Raw genomic sequence first — 19,122 nt, forward strand, 5'->3', positions numbered from 1 at the left:
CATTCATGGATTTGCTTGGGTTGATAGTTATGATGTTTTTAAAAATATTGCATTTTGTAGCAAAAGAAGTTAGCAGCATAGACTATAGCCAACAAGGCTTTCGACTTTACCATTTACTTTACGTCTAGAATAAAGATTACTCAACATCTGTTGCACAACCACCTTGGAGACACAGACTTGCTGACTTAGCTCATACGTAGTGTGTAGGCTTAAGCAGTCACCAACTTGTGACCCTGCTTATTGTCACCTAAATAAACAAATGAAGAGCCAAGGACAGGCACGTCATTGGCTCTTGTTTTTGCTACACTCAATGCAAATATTTTTCACCTGCCGTTATTTTCCTTACAAACACTTTTTATTCTGTTGTGATGACACTGACTACCCTTACCTGTCATTCATTTTCTTTCCATTTAAGAACAAACTAGGATCAGTAATGTTATAGGCAGAGAAAATGAACAAGAATTATATAGATGTTGAGTACCTCAGAGAGTGGCAGTGTGCAGCTTCATTCTCCACAATTTAGGGCATCTCAGCATCCCTTGAATGTTGTCATATTTGAAACAATTGTTAGGGAGGAGCTGTTGTTCCAGAAACAGCTCATTCATTATCTCTGCTGGTAAGCATCGTATCCATCCTGTGCTAACATACCAGGCCATACTTCCTTGGGCTACTCTTACCCCAAGAAGCTATTTGAAGCAGCCATTCCTGCTTCTTCTTAGGTTTTGTTAAGAAATGCTTTAGACTTGGTGATGACTTTCTCAGGGTTAGACCACCAGCTGAGGCTTTCTCTATCCACTTATCTCTTCCCTATTTCCTTTCATAGTTATAAATCCTGCAGTTTGGTCTGAATCCTTTCCCTGCTATCCCCACTACACCCCACCTATTCTCAAAGATGCTTGTCTTTACAGATTTCATGTATGTATGAGTCTATCTGCTAATATCCTCTTGAAGGCTCTGGATAGCACAGGAGAATTCTTGTGTATTACATCCCCAAATCATCAAAGCCCTGTTCTGACGATGACTACACAGGTGCATGGCCCAGCCTCTAGAAAAGAGTTGTGTCTGGATGTGAATGTCTCAGCTAGGAACATGTCAGGCAGGACTATCCATGGAGTGAACATACCAGCAGAGAGTCTGGGGTTTGACTTTTCCCAAATAAACAAGTATCTGCTTCAGAAATGACCTGGTTCATGGAGTGACTAGGAAGACCAGCAAAGTATCAAGATCTGTGTTCTCTCCTTTTACATGTGGTTGAATTACAGTGTACTTGAAAGAATGTAAATTGATATGGTGTCATATGTAAATGAGTATTTCTAGAGAAAAACTCTAAGTGTACAAAAATAAGGCGGCGCTTTAGATACTGATCTCCATGCAGAAGAGTGTGGAGCAAGGAGATGGGACTAAAACGGATGTATTACTTGATGCCAGGATTGTTTCAGTTCTCCAGAGTTTTGATCCATGTATGTTTCTTTGACTGTGGTCATAGTAAAAAAAAAAAAAAGAAAGAAAGAAAGAGAGAGAGAGAGAGAGAGAGAGAGAGAGAGAGAGAGAGAGAGAGAGAGAAAGGATTAGAGACTGTAAACCAAAAAATTTTAAAGAGGCTAAAATAAACACAGAGGTAGGTTTTTAAAATGTTTTTATTATAATTAGGAAGTACAAGCTTCTTTAGAAATTGAACACATACTATCAAGGGAAGGAGACTTGGGGTTTCAGGCAAACAATGGGTGAAGTGAGGTTCTGAACAGCTGTCGGTTGCCCTCATTCATTGCGTGACTCATTCTGAGCATTTAGTTTGCTGCTGCTGGGTCTTTCCATACATTAAGCTATGTGTGATTGTCAGTCAGGGTGACACCTGACTGAGAAGTGTCAAGGTATCAGGGTGACATCGCCAGTGAGTTGTCAACAATTGTCAGTAAAGATGCACAGCTGGGGACTTAAAAGCTGCTACAACCTATTGTGTAGTTAGTCTATTCTTTCTGATAGCATTCTTCATGTGGAAGTTGAAGTTTGGGTGACCAGAGTCTACGAAGCAAGCTGAGCCCCTGCTACCTAAGATCTCTGTTACTCACAGAGATGTTTTGCTCCTCTTTGGCCAAACTGGAATCACCCTACTTTTATATTCGTAAGCCTCCAACAAAGCAAGCATTGTCATGTTACAAATAACAGGATTGCAGCAGGGTGTGTTGGCCCTGAAATGAGATGGGCCATGAGCTAATAGCTAGTGAAACTGTCATTTGCCTGTAGACATTAATTTATAATCTTCCCAGTATGCCCATGCATATTGAATGTTTTTTCAGTTAGAAATGTTTGCTTTTCGACAGTCACAGAAGGGACTCAAATTGATGATAGAAAGTTTATATACCGGTTGAAGCCAATCAAGGCAGGGCTTGGAGCTCAAGGTTTGCTTGCTGTGCCAAGTGCTGGAGACCCAGCCGTTCTGGGTCAGTACTACAATCCTTGCCTTTGCAATGGCCACACAGCTGCTGGAAGGTCCCAAGCCTGGATGAACTTTTCCCCAGTATATTTTACATTACATACTGTGGAAGGACCTTGCTCACTACTAGGACAGGGTCAATGTCTTCTTTATAGACTGTTGAGCAGGCCTTAAAGCCTTCTATAAGCTTGCTAGAATAATATCTGGCTTTCTTCTTCCCCCAAGAACTCCAGATCAACACAAGCCTTACCACATTCCTTTGAGTGGCCCATACACACCCTTCTGTCTGTCTTAGTCATTCTTAACCACTTCCTTATTTCTTTTGCATTTTACAAACCCAGTTTACACATTGGTCTATGTCATTTAGACTTGCCAAATTCTTCTTATGTCACAAGGGTCATGCCCTACCATGGAGTTCAGCAAAGCCACTAAAGCCCCTACCACCCCAGTTTCGTATTGAATTGATCTTCCTTTAAAACCTCCTAAGTCAATGTGGGCTGTGTCATTCCTGGACAGGTTGTCCTAGGGTATATAGGAAAGCAAGCTATATGGAGCAAGCCAGTAAACATTTCTTCTGGCCTCTCCTTTAGTTCCTGCCTTAAGTTCCTGCATTGACTTTTCTTCATTATGGACAATAAGATGTAAGCTATAATAAACCCTTTCTTCTTCTTTGGCCTTGGTGTTCTATCATTGCAATAGTAAAGTAACTAAGACAAGAAGGTAATGTAGAGACTAGCAACCCTAAGTCCTCTCTCCATCGTAATTCCTCCCTTAAACAAGTAAGTGCTTCATGGATGTACCCCCATTCCTAAGTGGATAGCTCCAAACACATATATGTAAGAACAGGAGCACTAAATGGTCTCAAAAGATTGCACAAGCACACACACACACACACACACACACAGAGAGAGAGAGAGAGAGAGAGAGAGAGAGAGAGAGAGAGAGAGATTGCAGGAAAGGATAAGGGATGGTAGGCACTGGAGGGGAGAGAAAGAGAAATGAAAATCACATAAATGCGGTGTACTCATATTTAAAGTTCTCAGGGGGTGGAGAGAGCAAGTTCTTTCTGAGAAGACAATGGAGCCTTAGCTGAATGGATTGCCACCCACAGAAGCAGCTACACAGCTGACACCACAGGCTGAATATGATGGTTATGATGATACCTCAGACACGTTACCTTCACAGGTTATAGTACATGCTTCCGTTCATCGGCTCTTGTGGGGAGCATCCCCATACTTCTGAAGAGGACCCTACTCACCAAGGAAGAACGAGACCCTGTGTCAAGTGATGAAGATGGCGATTTTAGGATTCTCCTCAGTGGACGCTTCATACTTAGGCAGCTCAGCTGTGGCTGTGCACTCAGCTACCCACAATGAGGCTCAGCCACCACCACCACCACTAGGAATCATGCCATCTCATACCTCACAGGGAAAGGCAACCCTATTGTTGTCTTCCCCAACATTACACAGAACAGCCGCCGTGGCATTCATAGCGCCCACTTCAAAGGTCCTTCAGCCACTCCTCCCCAGCTCCTCTCGGTACTATTTATCCCTGCCCAGGCATTGTTTGTGTTGTGTGGCACTCTCCTTGGGGAGGCACAGCCTAAACATCTAGTCACGGCAGATAAAAAACCCACAGCACATCAAAGTCACAATACATCTAAGTCCAACTTGGTGAATGAATGAGCTTATTGGGGTTACTTACAAAAGCAGAAATGACTCAAAGATAGATGCACCGCTGCAAACTTTAACCTAACATAGTTAATGACCAGAAGCTGGAGCTCCTACATACCTTATATTCCTTATTTATTCTTATGGCTTAATAGCGTTGGAGAATGAGGGACCTTGTGAATCTGGTAAGGTTCAGGTCTGCTTGAGACTTGTGAGTTGTTTGCTTCTGAGTCTTATGAGACACTCTTTAGAACTTCCTGAATCTTAGCTCCCCTCCAGGATAGAATGCTTCAGTTGGCCCCCAACTCAGAGGGAATTGCTACACAGCAAATGGTTAGAGGAATTTGTCAACTATCTCACAGTCTGTATATTACAAGATTGTAATCTGGTACCATGCCAATTTCTTCTTCAAACCATTATTATAATACGTCAAAATAAGCAGATGACATAACGAAAAGGGAAAGTGTTAGGAGCAGTGAGCCCCCGGATCCTGAATTTCTTGTAAACAACTTGTTTTCCCCTGATCTGAGTGCCTACAGCTGCTCTGAGCACGAGACCTTAAGGAGTTCCTGATGGCAGGGGAGTGGTTTCTGGTGGGTTTGGCTGGGGCTTGGCTATCCCTGTATAAACTGCCCCTGAACACAATAAACAGGTGAATTCTTGGACATTCTGGCATCAAATATGACCTGTGTACCTGTGTCTCTGTGTGTGTGTGTCTTTGTGTGTTTCAGTCTCCAGCTACTTGCCCAAAGCTCGTGAACTGTATGGTAGCACGTGGAGCGCAGACAGGCGTTGCGTGTGCTGCAGGAAAGCTTTGTAAGTTGACTTTTAAGGTAGTCTTTCAAACACTGATTGTAGCTTTACTAGTAAAAATGACAACTCACGTCGGTGGGGGGGGGGGGGGGTGGAAACTGAGTTGTATTCCATTATTCATTGACAAAGTTAACAGTGACTGAATGGAAGGCGCTCGTGAGAACCAGCTGTGTTGGTACAAGACGAAGAGGCTTTAAGGTCGAGTCTATTGAAAACATAAGACAAAATAGATTTGAATGAGAGGCGAGTTTGAACTACAGGCAGTGTTCTGTATGTGGTCAGAGAGACCAGATTGCCAGTATGGAAGCTGTACCCATTGGTTTAGGCAGATGTACAAATTTGGTTCACATCACACTAAAAAGATTTTCACCAACTCAGTTTTCTAGATTAATTCTAAATTTCTTCAACTACAGTTGTTTTAGGATTTCACTAGTTTTGAAAAAAAAACATGTTTTCTTTCACTAATGACAACTCTATAAAATGTACAAAACTAACAGAATTACAAATAATTTTGCCTAAAGATAAGAAATGCTTTATTTCAGATAAAGAGACAACTCATTTCTTTGCTCCCCATCTAAAGACTTCTTCATCTACTTCTAAATTCATATCCAATATCCCAAGCGCCTATATACAAGATACTTTGAATTTCCATTCAAATTGTTTGAACCATAATGATAATTCCTTGATTAATTGATGGGTTAACAGTGCTTTTACAAGTGTTCATTGATAGTTGAGGTTCATGTTTTCTTTTCCCGTTTCATAGAGTATAGACATGTTTCTACTTTTATGCTTTCTTACCTTCCAAGAAACTCTAGATACTCTGATTCCACAGCCCACACATGACCAAGATTCTTTTCTTGGTCAAACATGAACTTTCCTCTAGACCAATCTGTACACATCCATGCAATCTGTGCTTTAGAAAAGAGCCTTGCTCAGTGAGTTTAGCCAGAATCCACAGCTCTGATATCTGATTAACTTTCACGTCTCATTTGGTGACCTGATCTTTCTTCAGTAAGAATCCTGTTAAGTCAGTTTAGCCCGAATCCCCTGGAGTCCCAAGGCTTCTCTTTGGTTACCTTTTCCCCACTTTACCTGCTTTATAAATTTCTACTTGTCCTTGTTATATTGACATTGCCACCCAATTTCTCCTCATAGTATCCCCACTGTGGCCTCTATATCTGTCATAATTGTCCTTAATAGTCTTTGTCATGCTTCAGTAAAGGCCATTGAATACTTTTTTCTTAAACGCACTGGCTAATTTAAAGTCAACTTATCACAAGCTGGCGTTGTCTTGGAAGAGGGAACCTTGGAGAAGATGCCCCCACCAGACTGACTTGTGGAAAAGCTTGTGGTACGTTTCCTTGACTGATGATTGATGTTAGAAGGCCTAGGTAACTGTGGGTGGTGCCAACCCTAGACTTGTGGCCATAGCTTCTATAAGAAAGCAGGCTGAGCAAATTATGGAGAGCAAGCTGGTAGGCAGCACCCATCCATGGCCTCCAGGTTCTTGCCCTGTTTGATTTCTTGTGCTTACTTCCTGTGGCGATGGTCTGTAATGTGGAAGCGTAAACAAAATAAAGCCTTTCCTCTCCAAGTTGCTTTTTGACCATGGCGTCTCGTCACAGCAGTGGAAACCCTACCTAAGACTGCACACCTCTCGAGCTATGTCTTGCCTGTGTGATACCACAGAGCAGGTCAAGTCAGGCATCTTTTATTCCCACTCTTCGTCTCAGTGACTCTTGCATTTCCGCCATTCTTTCATAGACACACAAAGGACTCACTCTAGGCTTTAGCATTTACTAAACTCTAGACCTCACTGGAATCTCAGATCTCATTCAGGAGGTCAGTGGAGGAGATGCCGACACCCCAATTTAGTGATGTGAAACTGAGTTGAGCAATTGATGGGATCTGTCATTATCACAAGGAGACTGATGAAGTCAGGACTTGGACTCACGTCTTCTGCTTCTGGTGTCTTTTCTGTAGCTGTGTTGGGGCAGGAAGGGACTATAGTGTCTAGAGCATCATCCTGTAGGTAGGATGGTACCTGCTGCTCATACCTGTTATCTGCTGCAGGGTACACTGCCTTCTCTATGATCCTGGAGAGAATTCAGAAGCCTGCAGAACTCGCCCTGTGGTGCTAAACCAGAACACCAGGCTGTACTCTAAGACTTGTCAACAACTTCTCCATTATAAAACCATCTTCCCATCCTGCGAGTTTCCTGGGCCTGCTACCCTAACGTTGTGACACTATCACAATAGGACCCATTCTCCCTCGACTCCTCCCCTAAGTCATCCTGAAACTAACCACTGCTAGGCAGCCCTCAATATCTTATTGTCTGTTCCTTCTCCCTGGGAGAATTTAATTACCTGTGGTCACCATAGATACAGTTTCTTCTTAAGTTTTCAATTTCCTTTGGGAAACAGTGTTGAGATGTGTTTGCCTGAGCCCTGCCTGAAATGCCACATGCCATGGAGAGAAACTGCAGTAATACAAGCTGCATTGTCTACACTCAGACTTAAACTTTAGCTCCAGGAACATGGGTGGGGTATGGTAAGTACTGTTTATCAAACCTCAGGCTCTCAGCCCTGACTCTGTGACTCCTCGTACCGTGGGTGTACCTTGGGATCAGCTTCTTTCTGCCCGTTTCTTCTAAGAATATTCTCTTTTTGGAGGACAGAATGTTTCTCCCCACGTCCCTCTCTTTCTGAAGGGTGGTTTCATCTGTGGCTTAAGGACTCTGGCGGCATGTTCCCTCCCCTCTCTGGGCATGCAACCCCTTTAGCGATGACACAGTTAGATACTGCTGACTCCTGAACGCCATCCAGGAGAAACACAAACTCAAAACAAGGGCTGCTTCAGCCTGAAACAGAACACCGGTGAAACCCGGAGTTGGTCTCGCCTGTTCCCGGTTTACTTGGAAAAACTCCTACAAGGAAGCAAAAATAAATGAAACTCTGCAGGCCTTTCCTTCCTTCGAGCTGCCGGAGAGGATGCTAGTAGGATCTACAGCCTCTATTTTAAATGTTTCTAATTGCTTCTGTGTCTAGTTGCCAGAAGCTCAAGAGGATGAAAACACAGAAACCGAAAACCTTATATTAAAAAAAAAAAGAATATTCTTCCTTCTATTTCCTTTGCTGGAGATGAGCTTTCTGTGAGCTTCAGTAAGCAGCAGGTCAGTGGTCGGCAGACTGATGGGAAAGAATTGTGATAGAATCTGTGTCTTGAAGCTCACTGTAGGGACTGTCTCTGTCCTGTCCTTTCTCAAAGGAATCCTAGCTTGGAGAAGGCAGGAAGTGGAAATTTTTAGCCCTAACGTGTTCCAGGATGTAAGCACTCGTGGCTTTGAAATGCATCAGAGTGCTGGGAAGAAAGTGAATTTATTAGCCCATTGATTCTCAGGTGCAAGGGACTCACAGGAGAGAGCTGCACTTAGTGGGCTTCTCATGGATTTCTTTTGGCCAATGCCCCTCTGAAAAGAAGCGGCTGTGACTGAGAGCCTGAAGAGGAGCTTTCTGTTGGTGCTGCTTGGTTTTCTTGGAGGATTAGAAATAAGATCATTGACAGAGTTTTTACAGGAAAAAAAAAAAACCTAAAACATGCAAGAAACTAGCTATTTTATTAGTGGCTAAAATATATTTTCAAAACCCTTTAGCAACACCAACATAATTGCTGGCTTCTACAGTTTTAAATTTTACTTGGCCTGATTTGGGGGCATCATAGATTATATTAGAAATTCTTTTGTTTGTGGCTTGCTAAAACATTTATTTTTCCCTCAACATTTATAAGATAGATGGTAATATTTTGGTGTTCACTGACCCTCCAGCACAACAGGCTGAAACTGGGATTGATAAACTCATTTGAAGATAGATAAAGATTAAAGTTATGTTCCAGCACAACTGTCCCGAATTTGGCTACAAATAAGCAAGTGGAAATTGTGATTTGACCGAACACTGTGACTCTGCTCCCAGGCTGTCTGGCTTTGGCTTGTGACCAGAGGGCTCTGAACGAGACATGCCAAGCAGTATGGTGACACGGGTTTTATATGTTCTCCATGTTCTCATACACCCCTCTCTAATGCCACCTAAATACTCACCCTTCCACCAGCAAGAGGACATCTTAGCAAATGTCAAGTGTCATTTATACCATTTTGGGTGATTATATCAATGAATGTCTTGTATTACAAGTCCGTGTACTTTAGCCTAAATAATAATCAACAAATTTATATATTTATTATTACAAAGACAGATAATAATCTGAAAATTGACCGGATTATCCTGTTTAATCCTCAAGACCACTTTATAAGACTACCTTTTAATCAGTTGACAAATTCCAGCTGAGGAATTCAATTAACTTACTAATGTATGACTTCGGAGTCTGAGTTCTGAATTTATTATACTCATTCAATGCCTAATTGTCAGTGTGGCAAGCTTCTGAGTTGGTAAAGAACATTCGAGGGGCTTCCTTGCTGAAGACTCAAGTTCTGTCTACACACCTATGGTCAGCAAGCATCCCTCAAGAAGGAATGACAATTCCATCGCAGGATTAGCTGGTATCTCCAGCTCTACCTCTTAAAACACATAAGTTTTGCCCAAGAAGGAAAGTGCAGAAGCAGACAGCCTCAGTTAGAGGAAGGGAACAAGGATGGGAAGATGATAACATGTCTGAAATCTCTTCCCGCACTGTGCTGGCGCAGAGTCTGTTCCACGGCCAATGCTTCTCTGGTTGTAAACAAAGACAGCACAGCGAACTATGACTTCATGTTAGATTAGAAGAGGAAAGTTAAGATTCCAAGCATAGAGAAATATCTTTCAAGTAAAAACTGTTGACTAATAAAGAAATGAAAGGAGATGACTTCACTCCCCCATGGAATCCACTGATCCCCAGTGTTCTTCATGCTAACAATATAGCTTTCAGAGAGTTACAAACAAACAAAACAAATACTCATAGGAGGAAATTAGGATTTGGGGTGTACATCTGCTTTGTTGTTGCTATTGTGTTTGTTTGTTTGTTTTGTTTCTTTATTTTCTGTTTACTTTTTTCTTTTTTTTTAGGTTGAAAATGAAAATAAAATGTTCTCTGGTGGGAAACGTTGGCAGCTTGTGGTTGAGAAGCCAAGCCTTAGATAGGAATTCTCGTTTCATTTCTCTCCCTCCCAGTGAAGAGAAGCAAAGGCCAAGGGATCGTCCACACCCAGGAGGAAACTCCCTCTGCTGTACAGCTTGGTACCTGCTGGAGAAACTCCCTAAGTGAAACCCACAACCCAGAACATTCCCAGACACTTGCTAACCCTCAACGTGTTGCAAGCACGAGCTGCCACCAAGGAGAACATGGAAAATAATGTTCCACCACTGAGGGGAACCCTACTGGATGTCCAAAGAGCTCGTTCTACAGAGAGCTTCCCAGACTGATAGAGCCACCGGTCTCAGCAGCATCACAGGGCCCTCGACCAGTTACCACTTGGTGAGCAGCTTTGGAGCCACCTCCAGTCTCTAATATCCAAAGCCAACCAAGGTGTAGAAATGCAGATGTCCTCAGAAGGATAACACCTAGTAAAATAATGTCTGCTCGTGTGTCTGTTGGCCTACAGGATTCAGTGGCCAGACGACTGGGGTGACTCCAGCCACCCCAAGCATCTTCTACTATGGATGTTCACCAGCATTCGAAGAACCGAGTCAGCCCCCTTAAATGGGTAGTAAAGGAGTAAAGGAAGAGACAGAGAACTTAGCACACCAGCAGGACTGTTTGTTTGCGTTTCTGTTTCTGTTTCTCCCTTACCTTTGCTCTTCATGGCAGAGGGGGCCTCCCTGATCCCAACTTCCACTTTCCCCAATTTTAATCACCCATGACCACCTGCCACCCAAACTACTAAATGGAAATTTCCAGGAATGAGTGATTCTCATGTTTTAAATAACTGTTGATAACACATTATCACCCTTGTTCTAGTTACTATTAGAGCTAATGTCTCCCTGAGCCTACCGTCTATACTATGCCTACTTTATTATAGCTGTGTTTATAGATTTGGAAACTATTGCAAGTGCACGCATATACTCAGGGTACCAGACGTGACCTCTGTAGAGAAGAGATAGAACTCTACAAAGGCAAGGTTGGACAGGCATGCAGTACAGCTGTGAGCATTGTCTTCTTGTCCTCAACATTGCATCATAGCAAGAGTCATGTTTCCGTCAACTAACCTGGATGCTGGTTGCAGTTTGCCTATAGAATGGGGTTCTTTGCTCAGAATGAGTTTTCTTAATGGCTTCCACCATTACGTTGCTCTACATCCCAGTTCCCCTCTTCTAAAATGGCATTGATGTCCAGAAGGAAATCAGGAGCATTTGACGGGTCCCTGTAATCCTTAGATACTATTAACTATTTTGGGAAGAAGCCCTTGGCACTTTGATTTCTGTTGCTATGTAGATGGAATCCAGAAAGGAAGGCGCGGCATCTTCTCCTTCTGAAGACTAGGTTGTACACATAACTCTGCACAGGTGCATTCTCGTGACCCCTTTCTGCCTCTGACCTCCAGGTGCTGAGTGAGGACCCAGTCACCCCCTCTCTGCGAAGCATAAAGGTCTTTCTTCCTTTGATCACTGCCTCCAAGAATTTTATGTGTGTTTCTTCCCTCCTCTGAGCTTATCATGTTCACTTGACAGCGCATGGTTTTTATTAAAATAAAGATATTGTATGATTTACAAAACACATTCTCTTTCGGATTCCCAAGAACAATGGGCTTCTTTGATTTTCATCTCCACTCTGGCCATAGGAACCTGGGTGATATCACTCATGCAGGGGGAGTCTGGAGCAAAGTCATGAGGTCGGAGTTGATATCCATAGGTCATGTTGAAGGACAAGTCCTTTCCCACCAAAGGAAAGCAGGCCATGTGCTGGCTTCAAGTCATATTTCAGGACATCGATTTTGACATCTGGAAAATACGAATATCTGAAGACCACACCTTCTCTAAGATCCCTTCCCGCTCAAAAACATTGCCTTCTCGTCAACAGGTAGCAAACGCTGTGACAGCTAATTTTAGGAAAACTGGTGAAAAGGAAAACAATGAGAAAAAAGTCACAACTGGTAAAGGGCCAAAGGCAAAATGATCAAACTATCCTCTCCTTGTCCTTTGAGCCATAAGACTAAACACACATGTACATGTGTAATATAACTCACAGGCAAATTTCCTAGCCCATCTGAAGAAATACAGGGGCACCTAGAATTTAGGAGAGTGAGAGAAATTTGTAGCAACAAGGCGTGTCTGCTGGTGGCCCTCAGAGATGTATGTGATTCAATCAGATGCGCATGGCAGAATGGGTAAAGCAGTAATGGTCAAAGGCTCTTTATTAAATTGAATGCCATGGGTCTAGCTATCTGGCATGGGAAGTAGCATTTCAGAAATGCTTATGCTCTTGTAGATGTCCAGGTAGAAGACAGCAAAAGAGTAAGGCAGGAGGAGAGAGTAAGTGGTTGGTAAAATTGCCAAGCTGAAGTGTGGAGTTCAAGGTCAGGTTTGGAATAATCACCATGAAAAACTCATCTGAAGAATAGTTACTAAACTCCAGGGCCCAACATCACAACTTCAGATTCAGGGCAGATAAATCCTTTTGTTCATTTCATTGCTAATTAACTGGGCCTCTTACATTTCTCAAGTTTACTTTTAAATTAACACTCTAATTATAAAAATAGTGTATAAATCATTGTTCAAAGATGAACTCCTATAACGTAGATTGCATCTATCCATATCACTGATTAAATATAACAATGTTGCAACAAAGTTTACCTCTCATTTGAGGTACATTACTGTATCTTTGCAAACAGAAGAGTTAAAAAGAAATTAAAGCCAAATATATTCAGTTTGCAAGGTGACCAACCTACCATGGGACCTTTGTCAGTGTCCCAATCTGAAAACTCTAGGACCTGAGCCAAATGACTTCAAAGGTCCCTGGCAGTTCTAATTGGTTGCTAATTACAAGTTGCTAATTGATTGTTAATTACAGCCTATAGGAATTGCTAATCAATCACACATAGTTCTTGACATATGGCATATTTCAGACGGTTGTAACAGAAGGTTCCTATATATTCTAAGTGATGAATTCTTTGTTCTTTGGTTCTTTTAACAGCAATGAGATTTCCTAATGGCTTCCATCATTGCATATCTCCAAATCCCAGTACCTCCCCCTTGATGTCTGTAAGAAAACCAGGAGAACTTGGTAGATTTCTGTAATCCTTAGATATGGCTGACTGTTCTGGGGAGTTAAGTTCTGTGACACACCAAGGCACAAACAAGTATGTGGCTCGTCCTTCAAGTTTGTTTGGAAAGTCATCCTGTTTTATAGATAGGTGTCCAAAAGCTTCAAAAATGCAAAGTCAATAGCTCTGTTCTCAACTGTGAGAATTTTTGTTTTATGGTGATAGAAGAGAGACTCTGGAAAGATCCAACAGCCTTAGCGTAGTGAACTATTTTTTATGGAGCAAAGGACTGTGGGATTTGTAGTGCTCTCGGCTATGTCTGTGCTGGGCTATCCATCTGGTCCCGGTTGCTGACGTCTCCTCCTCGGTCTGCTCCCCAGACTCGTACTCCTCATCTACTGCATAGAACAGTGGCTTGGGCCGGATGACGTCCCGCCTGCCCCATCCAGCATGCTCCTCGCGGCTGCTGTTGCTTCGGTAGCTGAAGCTGAGCGCCTTCTCTCCTCTGTGAAAACTCTTCATCGGGATCATTGCTTGGCTCTGCCGTCTTTCCTGAAGGGACCCTGCTCGCGGGTGTGCTCTGAACATTAAGGGCTGGAGTCCTGGATCGATGCCGTCATCATCTAAGAAGACATCATGACAAGAATGGAAAGAAAACGTGAAAATCGGAGTTAAGACTTCATGCCCAGGTGCAAAAAGGGTCAAGACTGCAGCTCCTGCTCTGGGCTTCATGGCTAACGTGGCTTTCCCTTTCAACACCACAACCTCAGAGGAACGGGGTGGGCAGTGCTAGATGCTTGGTGCTGTAAATAAATGGGGATGCATGGAAACCTGTGCGTCTAGCCAGTCTCCCCTAGATTTGTAGCAGAGTAGCTTATCACACTAATGGATTAATAATAACATAATGCATATACTAGAAAAAGTTTTGTCTTCTAAAAGATAAATGCTATACTAAAAAAGTTCTGTGAAAGTGGTTGGGAATTTTTTTCCCCCTGTGTGTTTCTGTTTGTTGAGACAAGGTCTAATCCTGTCATGTCGAATGGCCTTGTCTTGTCTTTCAAAGGGTTGAGATTACAGGTGTGAGCCCCATGCCCGGCTCCTGGTTTGATGCTTAATTGGTCACTTTCTGAGAGCTTTACATCTGAGTTTCACTGCCTGGACCTTGAAAATGTAATCTTGGAGAAACAGAGACGGGGGGTGGGGGAAGAGTGGGGAGTCAAAAAAGATCCCAGGCAGTGGCAGATGCTCCCCTGTCAATGGAGTCGATTGCGAGCAGTCTGCAGTGGTGCACGATGACATGATGGGGCTGTGTGCCTGTCTCTGTCCTTCTCGTTTTGCATGTTTTATCCATCTAATTACCTTAATGGCCCTGAGAGATGTATAAAACCATTGCCCTCAAATCCTATGCAAAGTGCCTAAAGTTATTGTTCAAGAGGAGGTGACTTTCAGTATGATACAGCTGGCAAAAGTGGGGTTGGAGCCATTCCCCTGTATTCTCAGGAGGTAGATCAAAACTCACACATGCTCTGGTCTCTCATATAAAACGGCACAGCATACAGTTTCATTTAAGTAATCTCTAAACCACTTGTAATACCCAATACATTGCAAATGCTAAACAAATATTTGTTTTATTGCATCTGGGGGGGGGTAATAAGGGTGAGAAAAAAAGTCTTCTTAGATGCAGAAGTCAGCTGTACGTATCACATGTATGCTGCTAAGGCTGTGTGATGAGGGGCAGGACCACCAGGTATCCATGTGATGCCCTGTTTTTGAGTCATTTTAAGATTTCTATCCTTTCCTAAAACACAGCGCCTTTTCCTCCCCTTCACCGAGGGAGCTTTTACACAAATGTCATCTATTGTTTCTTCCAAGCTTTAGACTCATGGATTTATTTTTCCCTGACATGTTCTCTTCAGACTTTCACCATTTTCAGGCATTTATTTATAAATCTGGAAATTGTTCTTTCTCCCACATTCCATCCCCACCCCCTAAAAATGCAAAAAGAAAATAAAGTCAAAAGAAGCGACATAAAATTAATGTCTAAAGGCTTGCACTCAACAAAAAATATGCATATATTACCAGACACAAAAAAAGTGTAAAAACCCTCCTCAGAATTGTTTTTCCAAAATGCAGCCAAATCATCACGGGCAGGTAGCCGGGGGCTGACATAGGGATGCTCTACTGGAGGTAAAGATAATCTATTTTCTGGTTTTCCTTCCCAATTCCCACTTAACTGGTACTGAGATCACACCTTCTCTAATATCCTTCCAGCTCAAAGTACTGAGTAGAGCTTGTACCTCCATTCCTTCCTCCAGCTCTTTTGGTATCTGTAAGACTCTCTGAGGTGTGGACACTCACTTCCGTCCACAAACCCTGTCTCGTGTTTCATTCTACCTACTCCTCCTGAGGAAGAACTCTCCGTGAGTGGACAGAGTCTAGCCAGTCTTGCTACCCCCCTGGAGGTTAATGTAGAGTGTAGCCCAAGCATTTAGAAGAGGCTTGCCAAGTTAAGCTCAACGTAAGTTACTAGCTCTGCCCAAAATGTGAAGGAACGTTCTGTAATGGAGAAGATGGAGGACAGAGGATGGGGCCTATACTTGGTCCTCGTTCACATGTCTACCTGCACATGAGCACCCAGTACTCTTGTCCCAGGGAAGGACAGTGGCTACCTCTCAAGTAACATGTGAGTATCTTTACCATCCTCTGGACTAACAGGCTTAATTACCATGGCTAAAGGAGAAACAGGGAAAGTGCTTTTACTTGGGTCAGGGTGGAGCCAAAGCCTCAGGAGATTAGCTACTTGGTACAATTTGCATTGCTTAGTGACTCAGACCCAGAGGGCAATACTTCCTTATCTCTTCATTTCCAAAGGTATATATACACATATATTTTTAAATATCTATTTAATATATATTAAACCATTTCAACCATTTCCGAGTACAGTTCAATGGCACCCAGAGCTTTCTTGCTTCCCTGTAATCCTCACCACCATCCATCTCTAATTCCATTGGCTTAAAGCTGCCTCACACGCAAGAGAGGTTTTAGGGTGGGGATCTCCATAATTATGATAAAACATGAACCCCAAAGGTATAGGAGCCTTGAGAGAGTATGCAGGTCTCTAAAACCATCATGAAATCCACAGACATCCTGCCAGGAGCATGCAAACCTTGGCAGCCCTGCAAAGAGCCAGGAAAGAAAGTGTTACCATAGATTCACAGTGGTTGGCCAGGCTACGTGGTTGAGGCAACCCCATGCCACCCAAGGTCTCCTAGTAAACCATCCCTCTTCTGATTTTCAGACAGAAGGTGATCTCGAACAATCAAACTGTTAGCCACACATGGAGGACTCTCCATTTCATTGTGATTGCTTCCATGGTCTTTTTGGGGGGAGGGGCCTTTTTTGTTAATTCTTGTTACATACTTATTGCTAAATATATAAATACAACCGGCTCAGTCTGGGCAATCTTATTTGTATGTGTATGTTTTCAGGGCCTGCCATTTGGTATTGGGTAACTAATGGGTGTGTTCTTGCCTAGCTTATCTGCTGGTGGTATCCTTGTTCACGTCATGGCGAGGCAGCTGTGCTGGTGAGAAGTCACGAAGTCAAGAGTGAGACTTGACGAGTGTAGCTTCTCATATTGACCATAATCTTTTAAAACTTGCTAAGGGGGGCTTTAAATTTCATTACCTTCATCTCTCAGATTTCTAGTTCAACCGCTTTCACCTGGGTGAAATTTAGAACCAGATTGGCATGTAATTAGAAAGAAAAAGCAAACCAGCAAAAACTGTCAGAGATTATAATTTTTCTTCAACTCCGGATTAATTCATGAGAAGTTCCCATTTTGGAGAGTTCTTGTCCTTCCCGTGGCTAGTGTTTCCTACATGCATAATTGGCTATAAGCCTGCTTTAACAGTCTTATGGTTCCTGCTCATGTGGGTACCCCGTGTCTCATTTCCAGTCGATGCTATCATAGATGAAGGCTTCCAGTACTATTCCTCTGCAAAGGTAACAGCAGAGAAGATACAGATGTTTCCTTTCGAATTCCTGTATGTTCTTGCTGCAGTGTGTCCCCACAATAAACTCCTGTTGAGCCATAATTATTGAATGTAATGAATTTGGAAGGTATTCAGGAGGGTTTGTTCTCAGTACACTGGGTACTGCTCTCTAAACAGGTTGTTATTACATAGGAGAGTTTCCTGCCTTGTCTTCTCATGCATGTGCCTGCCCAGCATTCTCATGGACTGCGACTGTGTGATGTCATTAGTCATGGGATGACATTCTCATGAAAACCTCACTTGATGTGGGTCGTCAATCTTGCCCTTTTCTGCCTATCGGACCATGAGTCAAGTTAACATCTCTTCTTTATAAATTACTTGGTCTTAGGTGTTCTGTTTAGAAACAGCAACGAAAACCTGCTAAGGGAGTGCATACAGTTTTCAGGCATTAATGGCTTTTATGGAAAATATGCTTGAGATGCTGTTTGTTAAAGGAATCTACTAAAGGGTTAGGATCAATGAACCTCGTGAATTCATTGAAGCTGTGGTTGCCCGCACAAGATCAAGCCAAACAACATTCTAGCATAGAATGGGGAGGAGTTCATTGGCCTCCACCCATGCTGAGGAACTATAGACAGTTGACGGTTTCAGGGTAAGGAAAAATCTGTTTTCTTTAAGATATGGCTCCAGTTAGGGCAACTTTCCTCCAATGGATGCTTCACACCCAGGAAAATGGGCATCACAAATTAGAGTTGGTCAATCACTTTAAATTTAAAAAAAGGACATGATATGAGGGTGGTGATGCTGATACAAGACAGGGTATCTGTAAGGAACTATAGGAAGGAGTGGGACAAATATGATTTAAATATATTGTGTGACATTTGTAAAGAATTAGCAAAGTATTATAAGATAAATGTTAGAGTCCCTTCACCAATTAAATCTGATGAATACATAAATTCATTTCCAAGTACCAAACAACTCCTACCTTCTGGAATGAAGCACACATTGCAAGGTTTAGTATTTAGAGTGACTGTGTGACTGTTCACTGTAATGCGTCTTTACACTTGCGCATCCGTCCCCCAAGAACCTGCCTGATGTCAGCCCTGGGTCAGAATCCTGCAGTACTGATGACCATGCCAGAGGAGAGCTGTGGCACATCCTTGTTTTCTATTCACTTAAATGATGAGATTTATCTTGAGTTATTAGACTAAGAAAGAGATTCTAAAACCCATCTGTTCATGTCCCATGTTTGTGTGTCTCTTTTTAATTCCCTTTACTTTTGTTTGTGAAATGCCTTCACGATATGAAATGACACTAATTACCAGAGAGTCATCAGGAACAGACAGGATTAATGAAACAAAATTACTCGTCCAAAGCCCTCTTCAGAAGGAAGGAATTTAATGTAAAGGTGGCCTTTCATTTTGTAGAAAAAGATGGTGTTAGAAGGAACATAGTCATAGCAAACAATCTGAAGGGTATACTTGACTTACTCCATATGCAAAGAAAAGGCTCAAGATGGTTTGAAATGTAAATAGATTTGCTCTGTGCAGTTGACTTGTATTTTATCATTAAAAATGAGAACTAGGGGGAGGGAGAGGGGAGGGGAAAAAAAAGAAAAAAATGAGAACTAAATTCCTACCTTTGAGATGAGAAATATGTCTTCTCTGGGACACTGTCAAATGAACTAGGAAATTTAGGGTTGGCAAGGGGAGGGAGAAGAGACAAAACCCTCGCCGATGTTTGATGTAATGTATAGGACGGTAGGATACTGGCTCTGTGAAGGTCAGTGTAACACAGAGAGAGACCTACAGAAGGATGTAAGTGTTCTGTAGTGATTACACCTGAGTCTTTAAAAGTCTGCTTGACTCTTTTCATTGTTAAAATAAAAAGCCATTTTAACCAAGAAAGTCATAACCAAAAATCCCTTTAATTCAAAGAATAATCATATTTCCTATAATAAACAATTATTTTAAGGTCCTGTGCCTTTAGTTTATTTGGCTACCCAAAGTGATTTTTAAGGTTTA

At 42.4% G+C, this 19,122-nt stretch overlaps 1 protein-coding gene across 2 annotated transcripts in view; it reads right to left on the reverse strand.

Annotated features, from left to right (window-relative positions):
- Window positions 1-12,236: 12,236 nt before the first annotated feature.
- Slc9a4 (solute carrier family 9 member A4) overlaps window positions 12,237-19,122 on the reverse strand; it is a 51,807-nt gene continuing 44,921 nt past the window's right edge. For both annotated transcript variants that reach the window (XM_075980287.1, XM_075980288.1), the window contains exon 12: window positions 12,237-13,726. In XM_075980287.1, coding sequence (XP_075836402.1) covers window positions 13,371-13,726 — 356 coding nt within the window. In that variant the 3' untranslated portion in view covers window positions 12,237-13,370. The remainder of the gene's footprint in view (window positions 13,727-19,122) is intronic.

Source organism: Microtus pennsylvanicus, chromosome 7 (assembly GCF_037038515.1).
Source record: "Microtus pennsylvanicus isolate mMicPen1 chromosome 7, mMicPen1.hap1, whole genome shotgun sequence".
In the NCBI taxonomy this organism is placed as follows: domain Eukaryota; kingdom Metazoa; phylum Chordata; class Mammalia; order Rodentia; family Cricetidae; genus Microtus; species Microtus pennsylvanicus.